This window comes from Augochlora pura, chromosome 7, assembly GCF_028453695.1.
Source record: "Augochlora pura isolate Apur16 chromosome 7, APUR_v2.2.1, whole genome shotgun sequence".
Lineage (NCBI taxonomy): Eukaryota > Metazoa > Arthropoda > Insecta > Hymenoptera > Halictidae > Augochlora > Augochlora pura.
The window spans coordinates 27,399,127-27,415,208 of record NC_135778.1 but is presented as its reverse complement, the minus strand read 5'-3'; the positions used below and the strand labels follow the sequence as shown (position 1 = coordinate 27,415,208).

Below are 16,082 nucleotides of genomic sequence, written 5' to 3'. Positions count from 1 at the left end.
CGGGGATTCATGGGCCGAGACCGTGGACGAAGTGGCAGAAAATTTCTAGTAAAAAATCTGCGCGCCGGCCCTCGGCGCGGGTCGCGATATTTTCTTTTCGGTGTACCGGGTATTAAAGTTCCAGCTAACTATGTTTCTTGATAACTCGTCGAAAGAAAGTTGGATGATAAGCGGAACAGCGTCGAGATACGAGTACCTTAGCCGGGCAACTTTTCGGTTTACATTTATCAAGCCATCTGAGGAATGCTTATTAAAAAGCGCCTGGCACCGCGGCGACCGCTCCTACAATATTTAACGAGCCGGCGATTTTTACAGTAGCGATATTTCGTTCAAACAGATTCGGCCGGGACCCCCCTGAACATCGCTTTACAGTCGTTAGAAAATTTACCTCGGGCAAATTTCCCCTTTTTTTCGAACGCGACGGCCTCCGACCGGGGGCCAAGTGTCGCGCGGAGTCTCCCGGATGCTAATTTTCGAAAGCATGCTCGAGCGACCCGTTCGGCTTATGGGGCGTTTCTCTGCGGAAAACTCGCAACTTTATCCGCCTTTACTGACGGAATCTGCTCGAGCGAACGCCGAGAAATTTGTGCAGAGTCTGACGAGTTCAATGCTCTACGTTTCTCTTGCATTTTGAATTTGTTTAGGAACGAGAGTGAAGAACTGTAATGGGCCACGTGATAGAGCAGACATTTTTCAATATAAATGCAATTTTTTGTTACTATTTTGAGTTGTCTTGGGACTTAATTTGAGCTCGTTTCTATCATGGCAATGTGATCTTAAAAGGTGCCGTTTCGATTGGGAAACTATAAATAAGCACTCGACGGCATATAGATACGTTCATTTGACTTCTGTTTTAGATCTCAACTGTTATAAAATAGACGTCTTTAAGACATTTTATTTCAGACGTTAAAAGGATTTACAATTTAGGACGTTGTTGAAACGTCTTAAAGATGTCTTAAAGAAGTCCCAAAAAAGACGTCTAAAAGACCGGCTTAAAGACGATTTAGAAACGCCTTGAACTGAACATCTGTTTAATGCCTGAGAAAAGACGTTTTTAAGACGCTTAAAATATGCCTTCAAGAAGTTTTTTAAACTTTCACCCTTTTTAATTAAGACAGGCATGTACTTTTAAATACAACTTTAATACAGACGATGGAACCAGAAGATAAGAATGATATGAATTTTGTTTCTAGGCTTTTTCCTTTTTTCGTCCTTCAACTTGTAAACAGAAATGGACATCTTGCGAAGCAAAAAAATAATTATTCAAGCTCCGCGGCACATTTTTAGAGTTGCTGACGATTGGCAACTATAAAAACGAACCGCAAGATCTAACAAAGATCTTAAAAAACGTAAGACATTTTTCAGACGTCTAAAAATCCTAATGACGTCTTAATTGCTAACGTAGGACATTTCTAAGACGCTTTCAGGCCATTCGTCGGACATTCGAGACGTCTTAACTCTTTGCACTCGAGTGGTGACTCCGAGGCACCACTAAAAATGTTATATAACGTTCCCAGATCATTTTTATATCTCATCATCAAAGTTTATTGTAAAAACTATGTTGAATAATAAAACTATCACAGGGATCAATTTCATATGCATAAAAATGCACTTTGTTGCATAGAATAAAAATACTATAAGCCAGAGAAGTTATTCTAAATTCACAGTTAAAATTGTTTCGAGTGCAAAGGGTTAAAAACGTCTTAACTCTTTGGGGCACGGTGGTATTAAAAATGACCCACCTTTTGGATGTACGGTAAAGCATGTGGGACATTTTTGGACCCACCTCCTACTATTGACATTGCTGCATTTTTACTCTGTTCATTTATGAACCCATGTGACACGGTAAGACTATTTAAGTTTCATTCTATAACAACAAAATCAGTTGCATTACTATTTGTTTATGCTAGCATATGCTTTGAATAAAAATATACCAATTTTGTTTAATGAAAAACGCGATGATATTTTGTTGCCGCATGGACATATTTATTTCCTAAAATTCTGTGCTTCAAAGAGTTAAAGACATCCTTGTGCTATCTGAGTCCCAGTTACCTCTCAGCTTATAAACAAAATAAAAAATTTACGAAAAACATCTCTAAAACACCCTGAAGGTCCTATACCAGACCTCCTCGAGGCGTCTCCATGCTTTAAGACGCAACCCTTTACCGCAAGACTCATTAACATAACCTTTATAGTTCCAGAATAAACAACGATCAAAGTTGGAACCGCGAATTTCTCTGAAAATTCCTCGTAAACTGAAAACGGCACCGGCAAGCGGTTTCCGAAGTCCCGTTAAGCTCGCGAAGATTGCCGGTCCTCGACGGGAAAAGTATGTTTTCAGGACGGATTCGCGGGAATCCGGGCGCGGATTACGTCACGGGACAACGTGACCCCGTTATCGAGAATCGAAGCACAAAAGTACAATTTCCGAGTGGTTTATCGTTGCCGGAGGGGGGGGGGGGGGGAGGAGGAAAAAAATTCCGGACGGGATGCAGCAGCGACGTTTATCGTCTTAACGAAACGCGGTGAATGGGTAAAATCATCTGCGCGGCGACGATTTTAAGCGTTCGATTCGGTCCCGCCTTGGGAGGGAAAGGAGCGAACTAGAGAACGAGAAAAAGAGAGAAAGGAGGGCGAAATTGGAGCGACTGCCGTAAAGAAGAAATTGCATAACGTTCGCGAAAGGGAATCAAGTTATTGTCCCCCGGTAAGTGAACAATTTTTAATTGCTAGGCGTAATTACGAGCTGGCCGGCGCCGGACCGCCTCGCGTCCGAACGAACGGTTACATTCGCCGGGATTACACGCGAGGCTGTTTTCTTCCGGCGGGACGGTTAAAAAGTATTTTAATTATTCCGTAAGAAATCGTGCTCTCGATACGAATCTCCGGCGATTAACTTCTTCGCCGGCGGCGCTCGCCGATCCACTCGAAATAATCCTTGAAAAACGGCCCCTTGCTCCGGGAGCGGTAGACGCTCTCGAGAGGGCCGGCTTTTACGTCGGCGACGGGAAGGAGGGAAGAACGGCGGCTGGCAAGAGGGAAAGGGGGTGAGAGAGAGAGAGAGAGAGAGAGAGAGAGACTGGGGAAAAAGCTCGGGCCACATTTCGAGTTTCGCCGAGTAAGGCGCGAACGGGAACGAAATAAACGAAAGCCGTAAATCGCTTCGACACGTCGATATCTGGCGTGTTGTCTCGGCTCGATACCCTATCGAGGCTGCGAGATAGAAAGATGAGAATTTACAGCGCTCGCGGGCGACAGGCCCGCGCCGCCTCGCGACACAGCTCTCTCGCTCTCTCTCTCTCTCTCTCTCTCTGTCTCTCCGCGCGGGAATAAACAACAAAAATTGGTCGGGACGGCAGCCGGGCGGCACGGAAGCGCCGGCGAAATATGCTGCGCGACGATCGAACCCGGCGTCCCGGCATTTTCAGCGTCCCCGATAAATCTGACATAATGAAAGCAATAGCGCAATTGAAATGCGCTCCCCAGTCTCCCGCCCCCCCTCTTTTTATACACCCAGAGGGGGGAAGCGTCGTTCAGTCGACTCGACCCGTAAATATCGTATTCTGCAGCCTGATCCACCGTGCGCCGGAATTCGAGTGCTCTGATGGCCATAAAAGATCCGCATCGGGTCCTCGGCGTTTTCGACTAGGCGAGTCCGCGCGGCCCCATAAAATGGAGAATCTTAACATAATTTTGACGACTCTTAGGAGACGGCTAGAAGTCGACGGATGCACTCGCAACTCGAGTAATTGGTTTCTGGTGGTGTTCCGGGGTCATGGGGTGATTTTATTCGGATTTTTTGGGACTTGGAGGTTTGTGTGAACATTATCAAACCATGTCAAACGTGCTCTATTGGGCGAATTAAGGGAAGGATTGGTATGCGGGGCGCATGGGAGTGTTCGATGATCTGTGTGTTTTAGTATTAACCCCTTGCACTACGACACCCTTCATGCTGCGTCGATTAGCACTTATTTATCCTTAATACTGTCGTTAATAGGACCAACTAACTTTTAACTTTTGTATTGCCTTTATTTACTTCCGTTTCTAGACTTTAATAACAGAAGAATTCAATTTGATTTCGATTTACAAGAAATGAATAATGACTCGTTATTATAGTGCAAGCGGTTAAGGACTAGTGTGTTTGTAGAAACATCTGCAAACCGTCGCGAACATGATTTAACCCCTTGCTGTACTTTAACGTTATGGAGATTTGTAATAGTAAGCTGTTAGGTACGAATGTTTATCCGTTCCTTTAAGCAGGAAACAAATTTTATTCTCTTGTTACCGATATTTAAACATCTGACTATATGTAAATACAACATAAATGTAAAGTTTCTTTCTATTCTAAGAAATTAGTGCGATCGAAAAATTCTAATTGTAGCAATTATAAAGAAAATGACAGGGTAAGGGGTTAGTAAAGGAATCAGCGAGCGATGGATATAATTGTAGTGGATGGAAGTGGTATATGCTCTATATGGTCACATAAAGCAACTTTCGAAGTCTGGCACTGTGGTAGAAATGTTAATATATCATTGCCAACATGGTCAAACTCGAAAACTGCTGAAGACTAAATATGTTCCTGGTGGATACATTTATTTGATGATGATTATAAGAACGTTTAGGTACCAGTATGTTTGCAGAAACATCCGCAAACTGTCGCAAACATAATTTAGGAAAGAAATCACTGAGAAGTAGATATAATTGGGGTGGAAGGAAATGGTATATGTATATTGAATATTGTCTCTTAAAATACAGTTTGGGGTACGACACTATGGTAGAAGCGTTGTCATAATATTACCAACATGGTTAAACTTATCTGACGAGTATGTTTGTAGAAACGTCCACAACAATTGCAAATAATATCTAATAAGCGAAAGTGGTCAATGATGAATATAGTTTCGTCTAAGGGACCGACACAATGGCAGAAACGTTTATAAACCATCACAAACACGTTGAAAACTTAGATATCGCTAAAGACTAGGTATATTAAAGGCAACAGACTTGCTAGAAGATGATTATAGACTTCTTTAAATACCAATATGTTTGCAAAACCATCACAAACACGTTGAAAACTTAGATATCACTGAAGACTAGGGTACATTAAAGGCGAAAGATTTGGTAGGAGATGTCTACAAACTTCTTCAGATACCAATATGTTTACAAAACCATCGCAAACCCGTTCAAACTTGAAAATCACTGAAGACTAGGTATATTAAAGGCGACAGTCTTGCTAGAAGATGATTATAGACTTCTTTTGATACCAATATGTTTTCAAAACCATCTACAAACCATCGCAAACACATTAAAACTTGAAACTCCCTAAAAACAAACTAGATCAAATTAAATACACATATCCTACGATGAATTTAGACTCCTCCAAAGACCAATATAATTGCAGAAGCGTCTAGAAAGCATCGGCAACGTAAAAAGTACAGCATATAAAACATTCTACTGCAATAATCAAAAGACAAAGTGTACTAAATAAAACCTGCAAATAAAAGACAAAATCGTGAACACCTCGAGAACATTGAAAAACGCACGAGTTGCCGAGGGAGCCGTCAGTGGCTTTGTCCAAGTGGCATTAGCACGAGGTGGAAAATTCGACAGATCTTATCAAATAATTACGTCAGTCGGGAAAGAAGATCCGGCGTGGCTACATTTGGCACGATTCTAATCCGGGCGTAGACAAACACCGGTCGGGAACTGGATGTGATTAACGATCACGGCCGGGAAGCCGGCTCGAGACGTTTCGAGATGTTCTCGGTCTAGCAGCCGGAGCTAAGATCGCTGTTTGTACGAAGTCTTAATGACCAATTCGCGTTCTGCTCGCCGACAGAAGGGAGAAGGGCCGTCGCTTGGAACGCAATCCCCTTGTCGACAGCCGTAAGACACGAGGCTCGAGCACCTAAATCCTCGGTTATGTCAACGCTCCTCTCCGCTAAAATAATTCCGGATACGAAACGCCTAACCCGCCGCCACCTTCCCCGCCCGGATCCGCTCGTGTTTTTGTGGATTACGGGTCGCGCGATACGGATGACGCCACGGCGCGTCCTCGACGCCAGGCAGCAGCGCCCACGCTGCTCTCTCACGCAGCCGATCTCCTCTACCCCCCGCCACGCCTGTCTCCCCGATCTTTCCCCGCGGCGTAAGTGAAATTTCCTCTGCCTCGGACGGATTGTTTTTTTGCCTATCGCCGCCCACGCTCTAAGTGCTCCCGATTAATTCCGCCACGGTTACCATGGAATGAGACACCGCCGCGGAAAATTTCCTCGTCATTATGCGAACGTGCCGACACCGTTTGCTCTCGCGGAGCAATTCGATCTCGCTTCTAACATATTATAAATAATTTACCGAAATTACGTATCTCTGCGTCGTAGCGCGTATTTCAGCTGGCGAGATATTTAACGGAACGTTTCGCAAGTTGGTGGATCTCTGGGAGAATGAATAAATTTTTTTGGAGACAGACTATGGCTGTTTTCTAGCAGGAAATCTCCTTTTTTAACGAGTGCAAGGATATTGCCCTACGATTTTTTTGTTGCGAAGGTATCGATATTTTAATTGACAATGTAGTTGCCGAACTAAAAATCTAGAATTAGGGGGTTGGTTTCTAATGAGAAATTCCTTGGTATTCATAATTCTGTAATATAGTCGAAAAAAATCGTAAGAGGATCAACTTTAGCTTGTTTTACAGGGTATGAAATGAACTTTTCAACCGTATTAATAATTTTAATTTCTTATCATCTTACGAGAGTCCGAATAATTTCTTTAGCTATCCTAACTATAATAGTCTTAAAGACTGGAGTTTACCCTTTCAAATGAGCCCAAGAGCATCGTTATAAGATTTTTTGTTGCGAAACTATCGATGTTCTAATAAACAATGTAGCAGCAAAACTGAAAATCAAGAATCAACGGGGTTGGTATATAATGAGAAATTTCTTGATATTTAAAGGTCTGTAACATGGTCGAAGAAAATCCTACGAGAATCAGCCTTAGCTTGTTTTAAAGGGCGTAAAATGAACTTTCCAACCGTATTAATAATTTTGCAATATAATTACAGTATCGATAACAGCCGTAACTTCAGCAACAATGTCCACTGCCTTACCATTTCTCAAATTTCCGACTCTTCAGAGAGTTTACATAATTTCTTCAACAATCTCGACTACAATCATCTTAAATTGTGCACTTTTTCCTTTCAAATGAGCCCAAAAACATTGCCCTACGATTTTTCCAAACTCATCTACATCCGTCTGAATAAAAATTGTGCCATTAGCGCTCCAAATCAAGATCTTAAAATTTGCCGCTATTAAAAATTCGCCATCTGCGTGAAAAAAATCGCACAAATACAACCCACAGCTCATTTGAAAGCGCAGAGTCTGCTCTTTCGTGCTACGTAATTTATTCATTAACTATCTGAACGTCTCCGTCTCGATAATTCTGACTATTACCGTAAGAACGGCTCGAACGCGGTGAAACGATGTAAGAATTCCGTGGAGGATCGCTTGGGATCAGATCACCTGCGCGACCGATGTCTGATCCGGTAGACGGTGCCGGCAGTTCCGAAGAAACCGGAGGCAAGAGGACTTTGCAGTTATCCAGCTGCAAGCATATTCGCGGAGGCCTTTGCACGCGCCATAAACACGTACAACCGAATAAAGCTACAAACTTTGCACATAAGCAAGCAGGGAACCACGACAACCGTCACGCCGCTGACTCCCCGCAAACTAACTATCGCCACTTGCGATAACTTTCCTGGCAGAGGCGAGAGGGTGAAGGTAAATGGGGAGCGAGAGACGCGGTCCCTCGATGGGAGGATAACTCGACCTGGTGCGGGTAATCCGATAAGATGTTCCTGCCGGAGGTGCTCCGCCCTCCAAGGATTCACTCGGCACCCTGTCTGATTCCGTGTGCACAGGGCTCGATCTCTCGGCGCGGATACCGCGAAAAACTTCCCCGTGATACTTAAAGCATCGTGCTACAGCATCGAACGAGGAGACCCCCGCGCGCCGGGGGGGGGGGGGGGGATGACTGTGAAACGCGCACGGAAACACGGCGCAGTCGTTTTCCGTGGTTTCGTCGACGGTTTCGCCGCGTCTGATAAGGCTTCACGAGGTTCGACGAAGCTTCGTGAAGCTACACGAAGTTCCACGAAGTTCCGCGGAGCTCTATGGAACCCTACGGAGCTCCACGGAGTGTCTCGGAGTTTGACGAGGTTCGGCGTGGTTTGACGAACCGCGGACGATAGCCTAAATCGGCGAGATTCCGCCATTGACACGCCGGCATTGTCTGTGAATGACGGCATCCTTTGGTCACGGGGAGATCTTGACGACGGTTCGCGCATCCGTCACACGTCAGGACCCGCGTTTCGAAGCTATCAGCGATCTTTCTCTGCCAGTTGCTCCCCGGCCCTCGTCAGCTCGTCGAGTGTCAAGGATTTTTATGCTCGAACGCACGACGGTGAACTATCGCAAGGGAAACAGAGCGTGGTTGTCGGGTAGGGGATGATTTAAGCCTGGCACGGGTTAGGGGGAGTCGAATAATATCGACGGAGTTTCGGGCATGTGTTTCTGTTCCGAGCATGTTACTTTGTGGACTGATTGTATTTTATCCTTCCAGGTGTCTAAATGAAAATAGTTATTTAATAATTGGTCAATGATATGGTATTGGTAGTTACCATTGCGTAGAAGTCATTGTGGTTTCAAACTGTTTCAAACTGTTTTAGCTAGTTCTAAAAAGTTTTTAAAATAGATATAAAGGTGTTTGAAGCAGTTTGAAAGGGTTTTAGAAAGTTTCAGATGGTTTAATACAGTTGGAAACAGTTTTAAAACGGGTTCAAACAGTTTCGAATAATTTCCAGCAGTTTTAAGCAGTTTGGAACCAATTCAACAATTTTAGACAGTTTCAAACGAGTTAAAACAGCCTGAAGCAGTTTCAAACAGTTCTAAACAGTTCCAAACAATATGAGAAAGTTTTTATGAGTTTCAATACAATTTTAGATAATCTTAAACAGATTCAAACAGTTTCAAAAAACCTTGAACAGTTTCAAAAGTTTCAAACAATTTCAGACAGTTTTCAACGATCTTAAACAGTTTCAAATAGTTCCAAAATGGTTTCAAACAATTTAAAAATATTCAAAACAGTTTCAAACAATCTTAGAAAGTTTTTATGAGATTCAATACAATTTTAAACAATCTTAAACAGTTTCGAACAGCTTCAAATATCCTTGAACAGTTTCAAAAGTTTCAAACAAAGTCAAACAGTCTCAAACAATTGCAAACAGTGTTAAATCTTGTAACATCGTATCAGTCTCGAACAACTCGCACAAATTCCAGTCGCGTCTCACCTGAGGGCGCCTCGTTGCTGCACGACGTGGCGAACTCCATGCGGTCCGGTCTCTTGCAGCCGATATCCAATCGGCGGACACTTCCGTACTCGCACCGGCTCGGATACGGTGTCAACGTCGCCGTGCCGTCTTGAACCTCGGCCGCGTTCGCCATGTTCGGGTCCCCGTCCACGCCCAACAAGTCGTCCGCGTTGTCCGAACTATGCGAGTGCAGCACCGACACTATTTCGTAGCGACCCAGGTTGGGACACTGTCTGCTCATCGGCTCCGACGCTGGAAACATTACAGGAACAATTATTCCACGGTACAGGCGAAATCATGGTCACCATTCTTGGTCGTAGTCGCATCATTTGGATAATTAATTAATTAATTGTTTGAGAAATGTTTGTCTTCCCAATTCCTTTGGAAGTGTATTGAATCGTGAAGTGAGAGATGAAATGATGCTGATATAACCGTACGAATATAGCATAAATTTACACGACATCCGTACGCTTAAATTTCAAATCTCTCATTTCACGATTGAATACTCCTTCAAAGGAATTAAGAATATCGTGTAAATTTAAGCGTGCGTGTATCCTGCTTTATGTCGAGTTCTATAATCTTGATATAACGTTGACATAGCCGTAAAAATATAGCATAAATGTTACCATACAAATGTCGTGAATTGTCGTGTTAATTTGAGCGCGCGAGAATCGTGGCAAATTAACTGTGCGAATATCATATGAATTTAACCGTGCACCGCTCTAATAGATCGACTGTTATTTTCAATGACTTAAAACAGAAATGAGCAAAAGAAACATGTATCAGTAGGAAGATAAAAATAACTTAAGAAAGTCGACGAATTTTTGTGAACTTTTAGCAACGCTATTAAAGTAAAAAAAAACTGTCAATTGGCGTTTCAGTTTCTTACAGTCGACGCGAACAATTTTCATATTGTCTAAAGAACTCGCAGTCCGGCGATGACGCGCGTTATTCGAAAATTTGTTTGCGCTTCGAAAATTTCGTTTCGAGAAAAGTAAGCGGCGCGCACGGTTCCGGAGGATTTCCAAGTAAAAACGGACCGGCAAAAGCTCCTCCGCGATGTAACAACGTTTCAGGAATCTCGGGAGCGCGGCACAAAGAATGGGGAATATTCGATTGAGAGTCTCAAGAAGTCCGCGCCCGGCTTGCAAACGGAGGCAAACGGAGGCAAACAATCCGAGGCAGCGAAGACTGCCGGCAGGAAGCGCGATTTGAATGGCGTCGCCGTGATAAATTCCAAGCCGGCGGAACGACTCTGTCTTCGTCGCTGTTATGGAATCGATGTAATCGGCTTAAACAGAAACTGTAGGGTACCGTCGGCCGTGGTACCCGAGAGTTTACGACGGATTCGGCATATGATCCTTTACGCGATCGTAAAGGAGCTCCACGCGAATCGATTGTTAAATTCTGACATTTCCAACTTCCTCTTTGTGCGCGCCCCGCCGTTTCCCGTTTCACCGTGTTTCTGTTCCCTCGGCCCTCGGTGTGCTCCCGATCCTACCCCAGACAGTGCCGCACAGTCCGTTGCAACACGGATTTTCTTAAACGGGGCGAACACCTCCGCGACGAAACGGAACGGAACTTATCGTCCCGTCCGAGCACGATGGTCGATTCTCCTAGAAAATGGTACTAAAGTGACGAAAAAAAGAATTGTTTTCCGAGTAGAAAATTGTTACGTAGTTCGATCTGTTATTGTTTAACAGCAATGATTGGTTTTTTAACACGTTTATCGCATTCGATCAGGTCACTTAATTAATTAAATCCCTTGCAATGCTAAATTCATTATCGAGTGTTTCGCGAACAACTTTAAGGTTTTTTATTTTTTAGACGAATTAGAAGTTATTGATTCGATGACTTAAAGTCCTCTTAATTAACCTTGATTTAGACCAAGGAATAGTCAATTCTTCAAAAATCCTTGACCTCAACCATAAATTGCCATTAATTCGAAATTATATAACAGTGAGAATTAGTTTCCAAATCTTCTTCATGAGCAACTTCAAAGCTTTGTATTTTTCAAACAAATTAAAAACCGTTGATCTTATGACTTAAACCACTTCTAATTAACCTTGCTTTACAACAAGGAATAGTCCATTCCTTAACATCAACTGTAATCATTTCAAAATCATGTAATGGCAAAAATCTTTTCTCAAGTGCTTTGCATAAAACGTTCGACTTTAGCAATAAAGAAAGAACTAGAAATCAAGTCGTTATGTCATTACATAACAGAAATCATACATGCATTTACCAGAAAATATCATTTATCATTTCGATAGCTGCCGATAAGTACGTTTTTAATTAACAATGACTTCGGTTCCATTTCTAGAAGAAATCGACCACCGCGCGGCGCGCACGGTACCGGCTCGGAAACGATTAACCGATCCCGCGTATAAATTGTTAAAAAGCATTTCATAGCCATTAGTATAATCAATAACCGGATGCAATATTTAACGAGTGAAAAAGCCGACGGCCGCCAAATGGAACGCTGCCAGTAATCCTAGGCGAACGGCCGGAATCGAAACAAGAGACAGCCGGACCGGGCACAATTGGTTTCGGGACGCGATTCCGCCGGCACCGGGATTCACGTTCAACTTTCATTCTAGTCGAACTATAGTCAAGACGATTCTCTACGTTCCGCCGAGTCCAAAAAGTCGATTACTTTCCACTTAGCTCGCGAAAATTCGGCAAAAGGAGGTCGAACGCGGACGTACGGGAAACTCTCCGACCAGAATCTGTGTTTCAGTCGAAGCGCATTTAAGTAATGTACTCTTGGATCCATTGCAAATCGTTTGAAACAGTTTCGAACAGTTTCAAACGATTCACGCAGTTGTGAACAGTGTTAAAGAGTTTCAAAATGGGTTTAAACGATTTTAAACGGGTTCGAATAGTGCCAAAATATTTTCAAACAATCGGAAACAATTTCGAATGGTTTTAACACCATTTCAAATAATTTTAAAACTGTTCCAAGCAACCTAAAACAGTTCCAGGTAGTTTTAATACAATTTCAAACAGTTTTAAAACAGTTTCAAACAACCTGAAACAGTTCCAAATAGTTTTAACACAATCTCGAATAGTTCAATACAGTTTTAACCCGTTCCCGTGCCATTTAGCTCGACGAAACTCGGGCCCGAGCGGTCCGCATCAACGCGCGCTAAACAGACCAAACTGATGTTTGTAAACAGTCGCAATACGATCCGAAATGTAGATGCAATGCCTGTGATATAGTCAATTTGCAAAGCGATTGGTTTCCGTAACCAGGCTTTCCCAAAGCTTCTTATCAAATTTAATAAAGAATAGGTCTAGTATTTTCGGATTGTCGCTTAAATTATTTAAGACAGACGCCTTTATACCATGATGTTCAGAATACTTCCAAACAAATGGTGTGTTTTCTACTTTTCGCCAAATCCATGGTTGTTCTGTCGTATCTTCCTCTTCACTACTATCATCTATAATCATATGCCTTATTCGCTTTGCAACTGGCATAAAAACGTCACTATCAGAAGATTCGTTATCACGGCCTTCACTACACACTTTTGTACCTTGCATTTTGAAGGGGTTTCTTAAATTTTAGTAATTGAACTGCTTCGTAACAGCAACGACAAGAATCGTGACTAACTGTTCTGAGGTACTGAGAGGAACTAACATTCAGTCACGAGCGTAACGGGCTAAAAATCAGTCCGCGAGCTCGGCTTGTTATGTTTACGTTTGGCCCAAGTATGTGTTCGCGACTCAGACTCGCGATATTTATGTTTGGCCCAAGTATCTGTTCGCGAGTCTGACTCGCGATGTTTATGTTTGGCCCAAGCAACTGTTCGCGAGTCTGACTCGCGATATTCATGTTTGGGCAAAAATCTTCATCGCGAGTCTGACTCGCTAAAGTACGGGAAGGGGTTAAAACCATCTTAGACAGTCTCACACGATTATAAACAGTTATAAACAGTTTCAAATAGATTGAAAACAGTTTCAAACACTCCTAAACAGTTATAAACAGTTTCAAATAGATTGAAAACAGTTTCAAACACTCCTAAACAGATTGAAACTGTTTCAAAACAGTTTCAGGAAGTTTCAAACAATCTAAAACAGTTTCAAGACAGTTTAAAACATTTTCAAAACGATTGCAAACAGTTTAAAACAGTTTTAAAGGTCTCAGTTCATTTCAGACACTCTCGGACAATTTAAAACAGTTTCAAACAGTCTCAGACAGCTCCATACAGTCTCAAGCACTTTTAAACAGTTTCAAACGATTTCAGAACGGTTTCAAACACTTTAAACCAGTTCCAAACACCGTCAAGCAGCTTGAAACAGTTACAAACACTTCCAAACAATTTCCAATAGTCTCAAACAATTTCTCACAGCTTCAGACAATTTAAAATAGCAAAATTTGTGTTCTGAAATTATTAAGAAAGTGATCAAATATCGCCGAAGAATTTATACTATCCATATACGACCCGGACAATTAGCAAAGAAATGAAAAATTCGCGATGACCGGCGATCTCTGCGATAGCCTAACTAGAACACGGTGCTTGCGCGGTGCCAGGTGGCACACAGTCTGCCGCTTCAAACAGATCCGGTACACACTCTGGAATTTCATTAGCTGTCGCTGGTTTGCATTGCTCGGCAAACTCGTGCGCCACGTCCGTGCGCCGCGGGAATCTTACGGTCCTTAAATTATTTCCAGTCCCCGAAATGAGAGCCGGTCCGCGTGCCTACACGTGTTCGGTTAACCGTCGAACGAACGATTCATGGGTACGGCTGTTTAAAAGACCGGCCGGGGCAAAGAGGGGGTTGGGGACGGCGGCAGCGCGAGGGCGCCGTGTAAACAGGTACGCGGACGAGTCGCGCCCGGCGAAGTGTTTATAAATGATCGTAATTGACTTACTAATGTACGTCGTGTACGGCCTCGAGTGCGAGTTGAACGTACTCGAGTTGCACACGTAGTCAGGCTGTTTGCTCCATTCCGACAGCTGCATCTCTATTACGTGCTCGTCCCTTCGGTGCAGCATCAGGCACACGTAGCCATTATTGCTGAAACAAAAATTCGAGTGAAGGCTTCACGGTAACGTAGGCAATAATTGCGCATCGCGGCTGAAACGAGGCATCTTCGCGTCGGTTGACTGACGTACCGATCTTTTATTTTTCCCAGTCGGTTCTTTCAATCTTCTCTATTTGTTTATTCGTTTATCTAACTACCAGCGTATCTACGGTAATTACGGTCTCCATTATACATCGTTAAGTATTAAAATGAATACAGGCAATCTTCTCTATTTATTTAATCTTTTATTTATCAACGAATGCGTCGCGAATATTCTTTTTACTAAATTCTCCGATAACATTTCTTCTATCTATTTATTAATTTATTTACGAGCGAATGTGACGTCATTGCTTCTTTTTATTACATTTTGTCGAATATTACGATGAATTCTTCGGTGGAATTTTCTCATTTATTTGTTTGCTTGTCTGTCTATTTATTTACAAATTGTCTGTTTTATTAGTCATGTTTTGTAGAGGATACGCGGGAAATGTCATTGATAGAATGATTCGAAAATTGCCAAAAAATGTTTACCGATTATCATATGGACGCCGTTATAGATTATGCTGTTTGGCCAGGCGGACAACGCACGCTCGAGCTATTAGGGATGATTTAGGGGGGCGTGTGGTAGTGAAACACTCATTAAGACGTCGCAGGAAATTAATCCATCGATACGAATAAAACCGGCATCAATTCTGTTCCCGGCGTACCCCTCCCCATTAACGAGCCAACTTTTTTCAAAATGGCCGCCGGACTTACACCTTTATTACCCGGGTATTTATTATACCGTGACGCTTAATATACTCTCTCGACTTAAGGGCTCCGTTATTCGCGCCTCCCTCGAAATTGTTCCCTGGATTCCTTTGGAATAATTATTCGGATAATTTGTGTCGATGTACATGTAAGTATATATGTATATACATATAGAAATACTTTTAGTAGACGTTTACTTTCTACACTATATTCGAGGTTAAACTTTACTTTACGGGTCCAGAGATTTTCGACTTTTTTATGGCTAGACCCATAGATTTCGTCGACAGAATTAAAAAAATCAAATCCCAAAGCGCGGAAACTATTGGTTCAAAAGTTACACGCGTTCAAAGTTCACATAAATTAACTCTAAGTTTTGTATTAAAGATTAGTTAAATAAAATGTGAGTATTCAAATTAAGATAACAAAATGGCTATTTGTCCGTGCTTCTATTGCAATCTAGCGGCTCTTCTCTTTGATGTACATGATATACAGCGTAGATACCAATATGGTGCCTTACAATTGAGTAAAGCACGAACTATTCGCGAAAACCATTATAGTGACGCGTCGTACCTAAGAGGTTAATCAATCGCCAATCTAAACCGAACAGTGACAACAACATGCCAATAAATTTCGACTTGTATATATGCCTGTTCTTGCCGATTTACGAATTTTCCAACGGTTCGTAGCATCGCTGGCTAATTAAAACCTTAAACCGTGTAATCACGAGTAACTTCAACTTTCCCGGGCGGAGTAAATTACGTCCCATCGTGCATAGAAAGCTAAGCAAAAAGTGGGACAGTTTTTAGCCCAGCTGACCTCCATGAGTCGAGTAACTTTTCTTCTTTTTTAACGTAGATGGCGGATACATAAAAATTAGGTTACGACGGGGTTAAATAAGAGCTAGGACCGTTCCGGTTCATAGATCGGCTACTAAACCGATAC

The 16,082-nt window shown here is 42.5% G+C and overlaps 1 protein-coding gene across 1 annotated transcript in view; it reads right to left on the bottom strand.

The window, feature by feature from the left end:
• Positions 1-16,082, bottom strand: part of LOC144472508 (uncharacterized) — a 339,391-nt gene that overhangs the window by 2,808 nt on the left and 320,501 nt on the right. The window contains exons 10-11 of the mRNA XM_078185668.1: positions 14,238-14,383; positions 9,341-9,613 (exon numbers count right to left, since the gene is read on the bottom strand). Of these exons, the coding sequence (XP_078041794.1) occupies positions 9,341-9,613; positions 14,238-14,383 (419 nt within the window). The remainder of the gene's footprint in view (positions 1-9,340; positions 9,614-14,237; positions 14,384-16,082) is intronic.